Here is a 19,344-nt window from a genome sequence, read left to right as displayed (position 1 = left end):
TCTGTCTCTGTTATGTCTCTGGGTTGTCTTGCCGATCGTTCAAATCTATGGTTACTGTGCATGTTTTTTTTTTGTTTTACGTAGTACTATTGTTTAAGTTTTAGATTTTATTGTTTCATTAATTGTCTTATAGCTATACACATAGGGTAGTTTTATAGAGTCTTGTTTATCTGTCTAATCTAGGGTTACTGTGCATGTTTTTACGTAGTACTTATAGTATAATAGAGTAGTTTTATAGTATAATTGAGTAGTTTTGATTGATTTCTTTTGGAACAGTGTTGCAAAATGTATTCGTATCTGTGATACGACAAATGCTCTTATGTAAAGCGCCTTTGAACCTGCACTCTTGCATGAAAAGGAATATATAAATCCGGTATAATAATAATAATAACAACATCAATAAGGTATTATTCAGCATTTCAATATGTTATCCATGGCCAACCCAAGCCTTGAGTGCTAAGACGCTGATTTAATCAAACAACAAACAAACAATCACTTCAGTGTTACTCTAAAAACATGACAAACACTGGCAGATCAACATGATTATTAACAAGGGACAAAATTTTCACAAAACCAGGTTTTCATTGTGAAATAAAAATCTGATAAAGGGAGAAAACTCAAACTGAACTTTTGAAATGAACAAACAAAATTAACCCCCTTTACAAGTTTGTTTTTAAAAAAAATATATTTTTAGTCGTGGCGACCTTGACATTGGAGATATTGACGTGATTCTTTTGTGCAACACACCGTCCCATGATGGTGAACAAATGTGCCAAATGATTTTAAAATCTCACAATGAATGACATAGTTATGGCCAGGACAAGCTCATTTATGGCCATTTTTTACCTTTGAACTCAAAGTGTGACCTTGACCTTGGAGATATCGACGTAATTATTTCGCGCGACACACCGTCCAATGATGGTGAACAAATGAGCCAAATGATTTTAAAATCTGACAATGAACGACATAGTTATGGCCCGGACAAGCTTGTTCCACCCGCCTGCCAGCCAGCCAGCACGCCCGCATTCGCCAATCTAATAACCAGTTTTTTCCTTCGGAAAACCTGGTTAATAATAATAAAATTCAAATCATTAAAAATCATTCACAAAGTAAGTTTATCACAGTCGAGCCTTATTCCAGCCAGTACTATCATATTTTTTGTACATAGTAACCACAACAGCACCACCTATGCCAAAGTTGTGTTGCATAGCAACGGTTGCCCCGTCAACCTGTCTCTTCTCACTCTCCCCTCGGAGTTGGGAGACGAGCTCTGCACACTGGGCCAAACCTGAAACACATTGCAATTGAGCCTTTGTCTGGAAAAATGGAGCTTAATGCATGTTTGTTAAGGGTAGTCCCAGACTAGCTTGAGCAGTCCACACAGGCTAGTATAGAACAATACTTTACTTTAGCCTGTAACCTTAAACTGGATTTGTGTTTAGAAGAATTTCCCTTTAAAAATTATATAAATGAAGAAAGTGTTGTCCCTGATAAGCCTGAGCGACTGCACAGGCTAATATGGGACGACACAGTATGCACATGCATTTACCTCATTTTTCCGAAAACAAGACTCATCTATACTCACCTGTGGCCCCTATAGGGTGACCCTTTGACTCTAGCCCTCCAGACGGGTTGACAACCCAGCGACCTCCCATCTGGAACTGTTCCCCGCCACTGGCGTTGGTCCGCCACTTCCCGCTCCGCAGTAAGTCCGGCCCCTGCCCTTCCGGTGCCAGTTGTAGGGCCTCATACATAAACAGCTCATTGCAGGAGAAACAGTCGTGTACCTGGAAACAACACAATGTGTTTTGATAGTACAGATAATGATCCACAGATTTCTTATATATAGCAAGGTTTGTGAGGTCAGTGGATATAATGAAATGTGCAGTTCAAGTACAATGAACTTTTTGAAAGTTTAAAAACCAAATATGTAATGGATCTATTTGAACAAAAGTTCAAATTGAGAGTTTCAGGAACGATGTACTAGTATTTTAACAATAATAAAGAAAATGCTACAGACGATGGCAGTGGAAGCCAAGTTTTCCCAGAACAAGGCTCATTTACACCTCATTTTCCCCTGACATCTTACCTCTAGAACATCAACATCAGACGGGGTAAGTCCACTCTCCTTGTAACAGTTCACTGCAGCCTTTCTTGCCATGCCTACCCCAGAAAGGTCCATAAAACTGCGTCCAAATGATGATGGCATGTCTGTAACCATGCTCTGAGCTACAATCTCTACAGCTCTACAAAGTGAACATCATGCCTTTTTAAGTGAATTTATTTGTGAAAAATATGTGTATCATATTGGCAATTGATCAGCATTATAGAAAATATACAGTATAAACTAGGGATGGCAAACCTAAGCAAATCCGTTATTCGATATTCAATATTCGATATTCAAGCGGTTAACCGGTTAACCGACTGTCATTGTACGACATCAATGAAAAAAAAAAATCAGAAAAACGTATAAGTTTATAAACAATTACATGTATATGCAAATATACTCTGTCTTGTTGAATGTCTTGTAACTTAATTACTTTAACCATTTTATCAATTAAATACTGGTGCTTTACAAATTTTGTTGGTCCTTTAAATTGGAAATTCAAATTTTAAATTTAATATTATACATTTTGAATCTAATACTTATTCATTTCCGAAAGTCATTTCCGACATTTTTTACATGCTTGTTGGTGAACTGTGATATTTCTTTGTTGTTATATAACCATCATGTCATTTACACATAATTATTGTTCTACAAATTGATCAATAAAAGCTATTGCACAATTTGAATTATGTTGTGTTTATAAAAAAAAGGACATGTGGCAGTCAAATGTGCTAACTGATAAGCATAATTGGTCGGTTAATAATTTAAATTTATCAATATGTGAATAATTGAAACACAATAGAATGTAAAGTGCTAAACAAACACACTGCAGAGTACGTGCTAATTGCTCGTGTGCCTGCGCATTAATCCGCTGCATCCCGATGATTAACAACTCTAATTGCTTTTGATCCACAGGGGGCATCACAGGGTGGTAATTGCCGATAATTTGCAATAAGATAAGCGGATTAGCCATTACAGTGAAATTAAGTAAAACAAAACTAATGGTTGGAGCATTTATTGCGTTCAACCAAATATTGTGTTTTTGGCAAGAGTAACCGAATATTAATTTTGTAACTGGTTAATCTCCTTAAGAAACGGATAACCGGTTAACTGAATAACCATTGCCATCTCTAGTATAAACGATTTACAAACGATTGCTGCTAAAGATGATGCCATTTAAAATCCAAATGATTTATTGAGAAATATCCCCAGTATTATTTGGTTTTAGCATCAGCGTCAAATTACTTTTAATAAGGAATAAACCTTCATGGAATATATTAGTAATTGATGGTTGAGTGTACCGGTAAGTACGTAAGGGAAACAAAAAAATAGTCATTTTTAATTTAAAGTAAACCTTAAAAAGATTGTTCACGAAGAGGTCTCCCTGCCCTATTTTAGCCTCCACCTTGCAATCGTTTAGTCTGTTTCATTTTCAGTTCATTTATAATCAACGGATTTAATACCAAAATTTCAAAAATCAAACTATATTCAGAAAATATTCAGTAAAAAATAGCAATCCACTGCCTTTAAAAAAGCACAAAATACCAATACCCCTATTCTAACCTATTTTTCAGGTTGTTCTTCAGCATGAATTCCTCGCTACACACTATGGCTGCTGCCCCTCCGTCAGCGACGGGTGCTGACTGCCAGAAAGTGATTGGCTCACACAACATTAGCTTGGACCCAATGTCCTCCCTTGATACCTCCTTCGACACGGATGCTTTGGGATTATTTACACTCTGTTTATGGTTCTTGTAAGCTATCTCAATGAAATCTTTCACTGTTACGTTGGAATGTTTCTCCATATATTCTCTTGCTGCGTATGCGAATAGCTTCACGACATCGGATGTCATGCTGTTCATATGGGGTTGGATTAGTCCGGGCTTTGCACCGATCTCCACCATGTGTTCAAAGTGGCGTTTTACTGGCGATGTTTTGTCTGTGTACCGTTCTGATAGTCCTCGCTCCATTTTTTCAAAGCCTGCACAGAATGGGCAATTATCGAAGGTTTTTCTGTACACTATGACTTCACACAGTAATAGTACAGTAGAGTTACTGATATTATACAATAAAGAAAATGACAAAGAGCCATCAACTGCCAAAACTTAGCGCAGCCAGGATTCCTTCCTTCATTAAGGCAAACAAATGAAGGTCAATCAGCTGTGAAAGTTTGAGCATTATACACACAGAATTTAAAGTTAGAGTTGAGTGCTTAAAATTTCAGAACATACATGTATGAACAGCAGGATGGACTAGTTCTTTACTTTAAGCCTTCTATTTCATGTGAGCAAAAATGACACTTATTACATGCCAGTACCTGTTTAAAATGTAAACAAAATACATATTTTTTCAAACAGTACATGGATGTTATGAAAATCTGTGCTATTTTTTCCATCCCATTTTACTATACCTGACAGAGTGCATATCATGTTATAAATAAAATAAATCAAGCCATTTATTAGAGTCATCTACTGTGCCACACTTAATAAGGCCATATGTGCAAGAAATAAGCGTGTGAATCTATAATATAAAAGTTTCAGGAATATATGACTCAGTCCTAGATAATTGGTCAACAAGGATGTATCAATCTTGTGGCATATGCTAACTTCCATAACACTCGAATCTCTGCCTCCTATCTGATACAGCATCCCTAGAATGATATATATTCTCAGAACTATTGACTTACATTAAGCTGAATAATACATTGTAAATCCACTTCATGGACATCTGTAATATGACATTGTGATATTATCAGGTCTATCACACATTACCAATTAGACCACCTTTTTTTCAACATAAGTGAAAATACAGTTGAGCCTCATTATGGGAAAACCGGGCTTAATGTATCTGCGTAAATTGTTGTAATATATTACAGGGATATCAATTGAAGCAGAATCCTGCTCTTTGATGCAAGCATTTTGCAATTTTTTCTCTTTTGACTCCTCCATATTATCTTCCTTGCATTATGTTGATGCATACGTTACCATGAAACTAACATAAAATGTATTTTTTATTACACAAAATTTTGTTTTCAGTAAGGCAAGACATACTTAAAGTTATACAAAACAACATTTGTAGAGCAATCAACAAATAACCAGAAACAAAATAACTCAAGATTTCAGTATTTGACCCCTGAAAAATTCATTTGACCCCTGAAAATTTCAAGCAAGGGTTCATTTGACGACTGGCTTTCAAAAACTATTGAAATCCCTGTATTAGCCTGTGCAGTGTGTACAGGCCAATCAGGGATAAAATGTTGTGCCTGGACTGGACTTTCTTTAAGAAGAGACTTCTTTTAAAGGAAAAATTCGGTGAAAGCAAAATGTCCCAGATGAGCCTGTGTTGACTTCACAGGCTAATCAGGAAAACACATGCATTAAGCCCTGTTTTCCAAGAACAAGGCTCAACTGTATTACCAAGTGCCAGGACGCAGTCCTCCATGCCACTCTGTACGAGCCTTCTGGCCATCATGAGAGCCGTGGACCCGGAGGAGCAGTTGTTGTTGACATTGTAGACCGGTACCCCGCTCAGTCCCAGCTCATACACAGCCCTCTGACCACAGGTCGGTTCCCCATAGCAGTAGCTGGCAACCACTGATTTGACCTTGTCATATGTTATACCAGCATCCTTCAGTGCTGCTTGGCCTGAATTGGATTTTGAAATTTGTAAATGATATTTAAACCTTAAAAGCATTTTCGAAATAATTGATGTCCTTACATAATGCATGCCTGCGCGTGGAAGACCATTGAAGCAACAATTTGATGTTTGTGAAATTAAAAATATGTCTGAATATTATGTAAAATTTGACTTATCACAGCTCTGAATTAAACAAAACACAACCTTTTGATATTTTTCTTATTTAAATCAAGATCAAGAATTTTTTTGATAATGCTTCTCAAAAGAAGTCTGAGGAGTTTGATTATAATTAGCATTTTCATAACCTTATACTTCTTATGAAAATACTTCTTTTTTACATATCACAAATGAGCTTTTATATTTAAATGATATGTAAGAATAATTCACAAGATAGCCACTATCGCCCTTAAGTGCTCAAGAGTTCATGAGGAACAACAGTTGTTAAAAGATTTGAACTAGTGACCTACTTCTTTACTGCTTTAGAGGGGTGGAAAGCAGTACCCATCTAATTACATATTCTAATAATTTGTTAAATACATTTTTAAGTCAACGTATGTTCATAATTTGTTTATTGACAAGCCCAGGGGCGAGCAGTGGGATTGGGGGGAAGGGGGGGGGGGGTCAAAAACTAAGTAGGCGAAGTAGGGTGCAGCACCCTTCTATTTTCTATTTATCTTACCCTATGTTTGATCACATATTAAGCATTTAAGAATTATGATATGCAGTTCTCATTGCTTAAAAGGGTATTTATTAAAATGATATAGAAGAATATATAATTAGTAAAACTGTATGATCAAATGTTCTTCAGATCAAATATATGTACAACACAGCCATACCTGCTTCTCGGCCCATGTCAGGGTAGTCCCATTGCTTGGTAAGCGGGCGTTCAAACTTGGTCAGACCAACACCCACAACAAATACTCTTTTCTTAGTGGGATTGGCCATTCTTTTTTTGCCTAAAATTTGTAAACCATTTACAAACATATTAGACTGTTTCTTAGAAAGCATGATGATTCATATAAGTGGTTTAAATAAATTATCATGAAAACTGCAAAGGAAAACAATATAAAAGGTCGCTAGATTAGTCTAAATATCCATTACACCACTGCAAACTTCATAACTGAATGGGTCCTATATTTATGGCTACAGTATTTCAGAACTAAAACAAGCAAACACAAATAATTGTTGGAAATTTAGGTAAACGGGTGTTCATGAATTGAAAATTATTAAATAAAAATTTAGATAACGGTATTAATTTAGTTAAGTACCCATTCTGGATATTTGAGCTCGATTGGTCATTGGTGGATCGGGTTCTACTTACATGTGCCCTTAAGTATATTCAAATGTACCTTGGGTACAGAAATATACTAAAATGTACCAGAGAATGCTTACTCTAAATTGGTCGTTGTGGGTTATTGTTTTTTTCAAATTAATTATGTTCATATTTATTCCCATTTTTTGTAGGGCATTTTAATAAATAAAAATCTGTAAAGTCTACAGGGCTCGCGCTAGTGGGCGACGTGAGCGACTAAGTCGCTTTCTTACGCCAAACGTCGCTTACAATTTAAGAAATTGTAGATAAAAAGCGACTTCCAGTCTCCCTCTTATCGAAATGTGTTTACATCCGGTTTTCTAATGTCAAGGTCTGACTCAATTTTCCAATACACACTGTCGCAGCCCGAAGCGTGTCGCAATTGAGCGACAGGTAATTTGAGGTAAACCCCGCCCCGATTCTCCCAACCTCCGAACTTATCGAATTGGCGATCGATATAGACAATTCCAGATTCGATAATATGGGCGCCGCCATATTGGCTATTACGTAACCCGCGATTGAAAACGGTACTGAAGAATTTGACAGATTACAACGTTATCATAGTGTACACCCGCTTTATTCCAATAAACAGTACCGGTACTTTATGACTTCGCACATTAGGATTGAAAACAAGTGAAACATGAAACCAAGTGTTGATGTGTATCACATCGTAAATCAATATAATTTGAATTAAAAATATACACAATAGATTCATAAAATATGTGTCTCTGCAACAATATTCAGTGACAACACGTACTGTTTAAAACCGAGTTGGCATTTTCAGCATACCTTTCAGCATAATGCCTTTGTATAAAATTTAATTATTTCTTTATGGAATAAAATTATTCAAGCATAATTATAAAGGTATAGAAATATCTAAAGTGTGAAGTAAACGTTGTGATTTTAGCGTAAATAGTGCCGGAGATATTAACAAAGATCTATCAATATATAAAGATTGGAAACATACATTCAGACCATATTTTTTGGATAGACCTTTGATATTAATTAGATAGATTTAAGATCGATGTAGACAATTAAATTGATATCTGCCTTTGTTTAAGCCTATATTATTTCTTATTAAATGTCGTACTTTCTATACTTTCCGGAGATATTCATTAAGAAACGCTGTAAGATTAAAGACTTAGGACGACTTCTTTAATTGAATAATACATCTCTTTGTTTGTCTAAACAGTTACCATTTCGCTATTAATATTTCCCTTGTAATTGTCATTTTAAAGGTATTATATACAAATCTATAGCCGAAATGAAGTTTGTGATTCTAAAATTGTTTCGTAAATCTTTGTTATCGTAACTCTGTAAGATTTTCAGGTAGAGATTTTTTTTTTATTAAAATAATGTATCTAGTTTAGTCTAAAACTAAAGTGGTTTTTAGCAATCTTTTATTTAAAAATCGCTCTCAAGCTTATTAAAAAATAACTTGCCGGAAATGAATTTTGTGATTTAAATGAACAAGTATCGGAGTTATTCGCTTGCAAAACTGTGTAAGATGTCAAGAAATGTCATACTTTTTTATTGAAAAGGACATATCAGCTTTTGTCTACGACTTTCTTATATTATTATTTAAATCACGTTTTACATGTTGCCTGAAATATTATTAAATTTTCTTAATAACATCTTAATTTACGATTGAAATGTTCAACATGAAAAATAATGAGCCTTAAATAAACTTAAATAGTTCCAATTGTGTTCTCTGGATTTCCTAAACGTATGTCTTTATTAAATGTTCGTAAAACGGTCTTAATTTACGCTTAAAAAATAAAAACACGCACAAAATAAGTGATTTATTTTTCTTTAATTACGGATTATAAATGACAGCAACATACATCTCTTGAAAAAAACATCAGCGATACAGACGCGAACGAATTTTCAATGGGAGGCGATGTTCCAAGTGTGGATCAAAAGGGTTTATGGGTTTGCCCGTGACACCACATGTCTGCACATGTGTTGATACCGAAATTTACATAAGATATCACGCGTCACCTTTAAATAACATGTTAAATGACAATCAAGACCTTATTCATGCCAGGGACCTACACCTGTTATGTGTAGGGACCTATGCAGGTTACAATACACTAAATGATCGCTTCATGTAGGCTGTACTCTCTAAAAAATATCATAGTTGACAGGAAGGCATGTTTTACACATTTTACCATTATTCGGGTGTTATCTTGCGGAGATAATGGTAGGGCATGAATAGGTGTTCACTACTGAATCCCTGAAATATGATACACGTGAAGACTATAGTAAACCATTGCACTAGAAAAGGTTACATTCCACTAAGAAACGGTCGAAAAAAAAGTTGCAAAAACAGTCGATTTTGATTTGTGTCAAGTTCTTTCTTGCTTTGTACATGACATATCTTTTTTATTGCATAAATCGATTCCGCTTAGAATGGCCTTTAAGAAAAGGTATGGTTATGGGGGTCTCTATGTGCAAAATGTTGCATTTATTTTCGCTCAAAGTTGTCGCTTTTACATTGAATTATATAGGGAAACTATTTAGTGTATTATGACCTGCACACATATATAGGTCCATGTTTATTTCTTCAGTACCGTTTTGGAGGCGCGCGAGAGTATTCAGGGGCGGGTATTCCGGGAGGTATCGATTTCTGGGATTGTCTATTGGTCAAGTCAGCATTCAAGTCACATGGTAGCTGGCCAATCAACATTGAGTTTGCGCACACATAATTATTCATGCGCAGACACTGTATACTTGGAAATACACAGTTGATATTGTCGTCTGCCAACACTACATAGCGGCCGATGGCAAACGACGTATTTAAAGATAAACAAATAAAAAGGAGGCTTACAATAAAAAAAATATTTCTAAGTTGATCAAATTACATTTCTACCGACTATCGATCTGAATTAACAAAAGGATGATAATTAAATAATTAGATCTATATCGATGATGTTACACCTTTTTGCCGATTATCGTTTGAAATTAAAAGGTGATAATTAAGTTTTTTTAACCACAAACTATGCTATTGTAAAGTAATATGTCATTTAAATTGTATTTTAATTATGTATTTGCTAGGTTTCCAGTTTTCATTATTTTCCTGTGAAACGATATGCTCAATTTGTTTAATGTGCGTAACGCGTACAATTTTTCGGACTGTAGTTTTTGGATACATTATTTTTCGTCGATTATAATTTAATTTCGAAGTTCTTTAAAGAAAAAAATAGAATGAAGAATACAGATGGGGTGATGCAGACGGTGTGGTTTATCATATTTCGAATTGTATTCAGATGAAATTGCGATTGGAAAGACTATTAAAAAAACAAATATTTATTAAGAAAGCATATGCTAAATGTCATTTTTCAAACATAAATATTTATCTGGTCTGACAATTTTATTAAGCTTATGTTATCTACTGCTTCATAAACATATTATCTTTGAAATACTTTAGTCCTATAATATGATATTTACATCAAAATGGATTGAATATAGAGCTAGTAAAATTTAAGCTATTTATCTGTGGTGTCTATTATTACTTGGTTAATAAGAACAGCTGGAAAAATTAAGATACACAAAAGAAATATACAGTGGTATACTTCAATAATGTGATACACATATTATGTGTGTTGTAATGCCCTACATGCAAACCCTTGTGTCTGAGTCTCTCCACTACTCCCTAGAGACTCCTCACTTCTCCCTAAATCAGTGTCCAGAGTGGTCACTTCTCCCTAAAATTTGAGCCCAGAGTGAGCCCTGCTTGATACTGTATTTTGGTATGCATTATGTGGTTATGTGTTCTAGATAGTAAAATTATTGTATTTATTTCATCGTTGACCTATGATCCTTAAATGACGGGCATAATTTGATATCAGCACAGAGTGTAATAAGATTTGGTATGTGGCATCCATCAACAATGTTTATTTATTATAAATGACACTGAACTGCGAAGTATCCGTCTACGGTATGCGACAGGCTCAACAAGCTCCGTGAATGGCCCTTAGCACCCATAGCTGCTGCAATGAAACACTGCTAACATGGGCATTGGTGCAACCAACCAAAACATTTTTAAAAAGTCGTCTGTCTTATCATCGTAATGTATACCAGTTTCACCTATTTATATCACCTGCTGGTACTCAAAAGGTTGTATAACATTAAATGATTAAAAGAAATATTATAAAAAAAGTTACGTGGGGACTGTTTTTAGCAAAAAGTTTTTAGTGGTTCGAAAAAGTTTTTTCGAATGATTCGAGAATTTATTAAAATTTAATTTTTTTCTGCAGGGTGGGGAGTTTATGTCTGGATTAAAATGGGATTGTAAATAGATACCTTGGATGTTATGTTTAGGCGTGAAGCGAGGCGTGTAATCAGACCATCTAATATTTCTATTGAAGATGTTAAATAAGACTAGATAGTGAATTGTTGAAGAATGTCATCTTCTTTTTTGCGCCTCAATTTCTTCAAGGTGTGACATTTATCATTTCTTAGTCTCATGTTCATGTGAAATTTGGTAATAAATAAAATATTTTCGTGTCTCAGTACAATTAAAGTGGAAACTATTTGACAAAAAATGTATTTTTCTTATATTTATTTGATTGACGTGCTGTAGTAATTTCCCCAAGTTATGCTTGCTATTTGGTTTTATTGTGTTTATGAAATTTACAACATGTTTATTTTTTTGCATTTATCCAAGAAACCTTTGATGAGATTGTTGAAAATTTGATGATAAAAAATATAGGTCAATATATTAAAAATGCCATAGCAACCATAAACATAATATATGGCTGTATATTTTGCAAATATGTTATGTTTAAATTATTCAGAACTTGATTTAAGATTTGTGGAATGTTTATTAGATATTTTTATATAAGGTATTACTTTATTGATATTTTTATCACTGTTAGACTCGAGCATGACTATTTATAGACATGATACTAAGCTATTTAATTCGTTTTAATGCCCATTACACATAGTTAACATGTGGAAACACTATGCAATTAAATTGACAGTGTTTTTTTTTCATTTTTACTAATGATCCAAACATTGATAATGTTCACTAAAACAAAAAAATCATATTATGTTTACCTTAATTGATGACCCCTTTAAAAGTAGTGGGTAAACTATAAACCAATTTTAGGAAACCTTTCAAAATGGTGTTGAGATGTTTTGAATTGTAAAGTATTATGTTATTGTTTGTGACGGCAGTCTGGCGTATTAATCAATAAAACATGCTTGAAATTAAAGTATTGAATTTTAAAGCATTGTTAAACAACACTTAAAAGGGTACTTAAATATACAGAGTTAAAAGTTTATCATTGTAGAGTTAGACATCATGATCCATTAATTATAAACTTCACTGAAGAATATATGAGTTGTTTTAGCTGTAAAACTCATTTAATTATAATAAATGAACAGGTATCATGCACTCAGGTATATAACATACACAGTAGATTTGCTTGTAAACAGGCCAATATTGTATTAAGTTCAGTATTTAAGAACAAATACTTGATTATCACATTGTATTCAAAGTAAGGTTGTCTGATAATAAATGTTAAATGAAATGAAATGAAATAATACATTTTTAAATTGATTGAGGTACATTACCCTCTATATTAGTTGCTCTCTGGGATGGCATGCTCAATGATGCTGAATCTTTAATAAAGTGTTTGCTTGAGTTACAATTTAGTATTGGAATGTAGGTTACAATCTAGTATTGGATTGTAGGCTTATTTGAGCATTGCTCTGGGAAAACAGGGTTAAATGCATATGCTTAAGGTGTCGTCCCAGATCACCTTGTGCAATCCACACAGGCTAATCAGGGACAACACTTTCTGCTTTTATGGTATTTTTTATTTAAAGGAAGTCCCTTCTAAGCAAAAATCCAGATTTGGCAGAAAGTGTCGTCCCTGATTAGCCTATACAGACTGCACAGGCTAATCTGGGACTGCATTTAACGTACATGCATTTTATTATTAAGCCCTGTTTTCCCAGAGCATGATTAATTTATTTGTTGAATTTGATTTGTCTCCCTTTTAACCTTACATTGAACATAATAAAGAGTTGAAGTAAGAACACGACTTTTATGCCCCCAACGGGCGGCATATAGTTTTCGCATTGTCTGTCTGTCTGTTTGTCTGTCTGTCTGTATGTCTGTCTTCTCTCTGTTTCAAGTAGTTCTCATCCAATCTTCACTAAACTTGGTCAGAAGTTGAACTAGATAATGTCTAGGCCAAGTTAAAACATGGGTCGTGGCGGGCCAAAAACTAGGACACGGGGTCACTTAGTGCGTTTCAAACATTCATTATGGTATCCGCTCTCTTATTTAAGTAGTTTTCATCCAATCTTCCCCAAACTTGGTCAGAAGTTGTATCTAGGTAATGTCTATGCCAGTTCGAAATGGGCCATGCTGGGCCAAAAACTACGTCACGGGGTCACTTAGTGTGTTTTAAACATTCAGCATGGTGTCCGCTCTCTAATTCAAGTAGTTTTAATCCGATCTTCACCAAACTTGGTCATAAGTTTTATCTAGATGATCTCTAGGCCAAGTTCGACATGGGCCATGCCAGGCCAAAAACTAGTAAGTATAAGAAAAAAAAAATTCTACAGTTGACAAGAAGATATGTGCATTCCTGTTATTTGCATGCAAAGAATTGGCAGAAAAAAAAACATCTACAAACTGCAGCAGATAACATATGTAACAAACAACAAAATTTAATTATTGAACATCTGTTATGCAGCAATTAATAGTTTAATAAAATAAAGGCGATGTATATCTCAAAAACATATACACAGTTATGCTTTTATGTAGTGACAAAGTTACAGTTGGGGCATCCGTGTCGTGGGGACACATTTCTTGTTGTTTTAATATTTTGTTAAATGGTTTTTGGTTGTATAAAATAAAGATTGTCTCTGATGATGCATTACTTGTTTGATTCATCAATATAAATCATATTATGTTAACAGCTTGGCTTTGTTAACGATTGCGAAGTAAGTAGTTAGGCCATAAAAGCTTTCTTTTAATCATCAATCTCAATAAGTGATCATTTCTTCAAAACATCATGATTGGTGTTGTCTGTTGAACAAATTATTTATTAATCACTCACATTTATACACATGTATGTGGACATTTTATTTATATATAGATACTACTTTCTTGCATCACTTTCATTCAGCTATTAATTATAATTTATTCGAGTGGAATTCATTTTATAAGGGTAACTGTAGAAGGTGCGGAATATGCATGTATTCATGGATAATAAAATTGCATATACCAATAATGAAAATTGAGAATTATGTTTTTCAATAAATAATTACAATGGTGAGGGGGGAGGGGGGTTGAAGGAGGATGACAACTTTTTTTTGTCATTGATAAATAGAACAATAAATGATAGTTACCATAATTGTGTGATTTTGTAACTTCCAAGAATACTTTAATATAAATTAAATGACCAAGAAGCAATATGATGACATCATGATCATCAAAAACAATGACAACTATAATAATAATAATTGCAAAATCTCATGGTAATAGCTTGCATGTAGAAAACTAAAGAAAACATGTTTTGTAAGTGATATGTATGTGAGGTCTAACTCTTTCAGTGCTGGAACCGAAATTTGAAGACGCCTTTGCGAACAGTTTTGATCCAGACGAGACGCCACAGAACATGGCGTATTCTTTGAAAAAAAACTAAGAAAATGCTAGTTTTAGAAATTAAGCAGACGGCATTTTAGCAGACGACAAGTTTCCCAGCATGCAAAGGGCTAAAGTAATAGAGGACAGAAATAATTTCATGTTGAATTGCAGCTTTGCAAAAATTGGTCCCTGCAAATGTCACAGATTACTACATGTATTATCTGGGGACTTGCATTTCAATCTGCCCATGAACAATCCTGTGTATGAAGTTTCCGATGTCACGCCAGGCGGGTTTTCCCCTATGGCCCACGGCTTGAATATTAATTATTTGTAAACTGTTGCAACAAGGGTCAATATTTTGAGAAAAATAAACTTACTGGAAATCGTTCAATGTAATCCTGATCCGGCGACATATGTTTCAATTATTGTTGTTAATGCTTTTGACACCAAATGAACTTGATATTGGAAAGGGTTTTACATGAAATAAGTATCATACCTTGCTTGCTAAACAGTTGGTTATGATAATTTTCAAGTGTAAGATTTCTTAATCAATTAGAGAACTCTAAAAAAAATTTGCGTTGATATTTGGGACAATTAAGTGTCATAAATCTTAGTAAAAAATTTGTCATTAATGATGAAAGTAACAAAATGGATGTACTTTTTAGATGATCCAGTTAATTAAACTCAAATGTCAATACTATAGATCTCAGCAAAAACTGCTTGAAACAAGGGCTGTTTGTAAAACATGCATGCCCCCCATATGGGCTGTCCGTTGTAGTGGCAGCCATTGTGTGAATACGATTTTTGTCACTGTGACCTTGACCTTTGACCTAGTGACCTGAAAATCAATAGGGGTCATCTGCGAGTCACGATCAATGTACCTATGAAGTGTCATGATCCTAGGCAAAAGCGTTCTTGATTTATCATCTGAAAATCATTTTACTATTTCGGGTCACCGTGACCTTGACCTTTGACCTTGTGACCTCAAAATCAATAGGGGTCATCTGCGAGTCATGAGCAATCTACCTATGAAGTTTCATGATCCTAGGCGTATGCGTTCTTGAGTTATCATCCGAAAACCATTTTACTATTTCGGGTCACCGTGACCTTTGACCTAGTGACCTCAAAATCAATAGGGGTCATCTGGGAGTCATGATCAATCTACCCATGAAGTTTTATGATCCTAGGCGTATGCGTTCTTGAGTTATCATCAGGAAACCATTTTACTATTTCGGGTCACCGTGACCTTGACCTTTGACCTAGTGACCTCAAAATCGATAGGGGTCATCTGCGAGTCATGATCAATCTACCCATGAAGTTTATGATCCTAGGCGTATGCATTCTTGAGTTATCATCCGGAAAACATTTTACTATTTCGGGTCACCGTGACCTTGACCGTTGACCTAGTGACCTCAAAATCGATAGGGGTCATCTGCAAGTCATGATCAATCTACCCATGAAGTTTCATGATCCTAGGCGTATGCGTTCTTGAGTTATTATCTGAAAACCATTTTACTATTTCGGGTCACCGTTACCTTGACCTTTGACCTAGTGACCTCAAAATCAATAGGGGTCATACCTATGAAGTTTCATGATCCTAGCCCCAAGCGTTCTTGAGTTATTATCCGGAAACCACCTGGTGGACGGACCGACCAACCGACAGACCGACATGTGCAAAGCAATATACCCCCTCTTCTTCGAAGGGGGGCAGAAAAATGTATGATGGTTTTAATATTCCCCTGTCTTACTTATATAAGTATTACACAAATATACATTAATTCCACAATTCAGGGCATTGTACATGGAAGATTGATGCTAAAAACAAGGGCTGTTTGTAAAACATGCATGCCCCCCATATGGGCTCTCAGTTGTAGTGACAGCCATTTTGTAAATATGTTTTTTTGTCACTGTGACCTTGACCTTTGACCTAGTGACCTGAAAATTAATAGGGGTCATCTGCGAGTCATGATCAATGTACCTATGAAGTTTCATGATCCTAGCCATAAGCTTTCTTGAGTTATCATCGGGAAACCATTTTACTATTTCGGGTCACTGTGACCTTGACCTTTGACCTAGTGACCTGAAAATCAATAGGGGTCATCTGTCAGTCATGATCAATGTACCTATCAAGTTTCATGATCCTAGGCATAAGCGTTCTAGAGTTATCATCCGGAAACCATTTTACTATTTCGGGTCACCGTGACCTTTGACCTAGTGACCTGAAAATCAATAGGGGTCATCTGCTAGTCATGAACAATCTACCCATCAAATTTCATGATCCTAGGCATAAGCGTTCTTGAGTTATCACCCGGAAACCATTTTACTATTTCGGGTCACCGTGACCTTGACCTTTGACCTAGTGACCTGAAAATCAATAGGGGTCATCTGCTAGTATTGATCAATCTACCTATCAAGTTTCATGATCCTAGGCATAATCGTTCTTGAATTATCATCCGGAAACCATTTTACTATTTCAGGTCACAGTGACCTTGACCTTTGACCTAGTGACCTCAAAATCAATAGGGGTCATCTGCGAGTCATGATCAATGTACCTATGAAGTTTCATGATCCTAGACCTAAGCGTTCTTGAGTTATCATCCGGAAACCACCTGGTGGACCGACCGACAGACCGACATGTGCAAAGCAATATACCCCCTCTTCTTCGAAGGGGGGCATAATAAGCCTAAAGTATTTGGCTACTGTAACGTATTTGACTACAATATATTCACTCTTACAATGAAAAGAGTTTATCTTGATCAACATTTAATGAACAATACTGAAATCTTACGCTGGCGGATGTAACAATATACGCTTAGGTCCATTAAACATTTCCCATCATTTGAATAGGAGAAATTCATTACCCCTAGGGCATTTTGAGTTACGTGCTTTCTTCTCAAATAACGGTAATGAATAATGGAATGTATAACACAAGTTGGCTGTTTTTTTACGCCCATGGTGATGTCAAAATGGTGTGGTTTATCATATTTCGAATTGTATTCACATGAAATTGCAATTGGAAAGACTATAATAACAAATAATGATTAAGAAAGCATATGCTAAATGTCATATTTCAAACATAAATATATATCTGATCTGACAGTTTTATTAAGCTTATATTACCTACTGCTTCATAAACATATTATCTAGAAATACTTTAGTCTATATAATATGATATTTACATCAAAATGGATTGAATATAGAGCTAGTAAAATTTTAGTTATTTATCTGTGGTGTATATTATTACTTGGTTAATTAGAACTGCTGGAAAAATTAAATTAATTATGTGTACTACAGTGGTATACTTCAATAATGTGATACACATATATTTGTGTTGTAATGCCCTGCATGCAAACCCGTGTGTCCGAGTTTCTCCACTTCTCCCTAGAGTCTCCTCACTTCTCCCTAAATCAGTGTCCAGGGAGAAGTCACTTCTCCTAAAAATTTGAGCCCAGCGTGAGCCCTGGTCTAAATTGGCCAGGTACGTTCCCGGGGTACATTAAAGTTTACTTAAGCTCGATTGGTCATTGTCGGCTCGGGTACTACTTACATGTACCCCGGGTACTCTTAAGTATACTTACATGTACCCCAGGTACGGTATTATACTACAACGACCTATTTAGCATTAAAATATCCGGGTAGGTATTAGTATATGTACCATACCCGGGGTACATGTAAGTAGTACCCGAGCCGACAATGACCAATCGAGCTCAAATATCCGGAATGGGTACTTAACTAAATTAATGCCTTAATATAAATAATCCATGAAGGTCCAGAAGTGATAACCTTTTTCTAAGATTGACCTGACTTAGTTTTTGACCCCACTTAACCTAGATTCAAACATCGCATTGATATTGTCAAGATATAGCCATAGGTTTAAAGGGATCTTTTCACGGTTTGGTAAATTGAAAAAAGTTGTTTCAGATTCGCAAATTTTCGGTTAAGTTATGATATTTGTGAGGAAACAGTATTACTGAACATTTGCCATGGTCTAATATAGCCATTATATGCATCTTTTGACGATTTAAAAACCTAAAAATTATAAAGCGTTGCAACGCGAAACGATTGAATAATTTGGAGAGTTCTGTTGTTGTCGTTTAAATTTGTGAAACTACGAAGATTGCTTATATAACATATAAAATACACTCTTCATGTATGCTTGGCAGGATAGCTCAGTTGGCGAATGCGTTTTTACTTCAGGATTACGGGGGTCACTGGTTCGAGCCCTGCTGCAGGCTACTTTTTTTTTCCTTTTTTAAATTTTGTTTTTGATTTTTTACTGGAGCTTTTAAAATTTAATGTTTACATTTATCAATATAAAGCATTTAATGACAAACTTCAAAACATGCCAAAATCTGTGAAAAGGCCCCTTTAAAATGTCATTCTTCATTAAAAAATTACAATTGAGACTTCATTACCTTGCCTATTCGCAATACCAATAATTGATAGTTTTTCCGTTAAAAAGCGAACACCATTATCAAATAAAGTTGTTATATACCTGTCAAAAACAAGAAGACTAAGTCATTTGGACGGGAAAACAACCGTTACAGTTTATGACCTTAATCGTGTTACCTCCCTTGATTTTATAAAATTAAAATCAAAACGAATGTGGGTGGAAACAATTAGTAACAAATATCGTTAACTCCTCGTGATTTGAATGGTGTTTTAAATTTTATAAAATAA

The 19,344-nt window shown here is 35.0% G+C and overlaps 1 protein-coding gene across 2 annotated transcripts; it reads right to left on the bottom strand.

Annotated features, from left to right (window-relative positions):
- Positions 1-400: 400 nt before the first annotated feature.
- Positions 401-19,266, bottom strand: LOC127861931 (sterol carrier protein 2-like). Of its 2 annotated transcripts, none has more exons than XM_052400662.1 (7): positions 19,160-19,266; positions 6,580-6,699; positions 5,524-5,751; positions 3,671-4,088; positions 2,090-2,246; positions 1,586-1,787; positions 401-1,288 (listed from the first exon to the last, which is right to left on the bottom strand). In XM_052400662.1, exons 2-7 carry the CDS (start codon positions 6,686-6,688, stop codon positions 1,119-1,121), a joined length of 1,284 nt encoding a protein of 427 aa, XP_052256622.1. In that variant the 5' UTR covers positions 6,689-6,699; positions 19,160-19,266; the 3' UTR covers positions 401-1,118. The 2 variants fall into 2 exon arrangements, with proteins under 2 accessions (XP_052256622.1, XP_052256623.1); XM_052400663.1 differs by having other exon boundaries at positions 19,080-19,238.
- Positions 19,267-19,344: the final 78 nt, after the last annotated feature.

The sequence above is a fragment of the Dreissena polymorpha genome, chromosome 16, assembly GCF_020536995.1.
Source record: "Dreissena polymorpha isolate Duluth1 chromosome 16, UMN_Dpol_1.0, whole genome shotgun sequence".
Lineage (NCBI taxonomy): Eukaryota > Metazoa > Mollusca > Bivalvia > Myida > Dreissenidae > Dreissena > Dreissena polymorpha.
The sequence above is the reverse complement of the archived record's forward strand: the minus strand, read 5'-3'. Positions and strand labels throughout refer to the sequence as shown.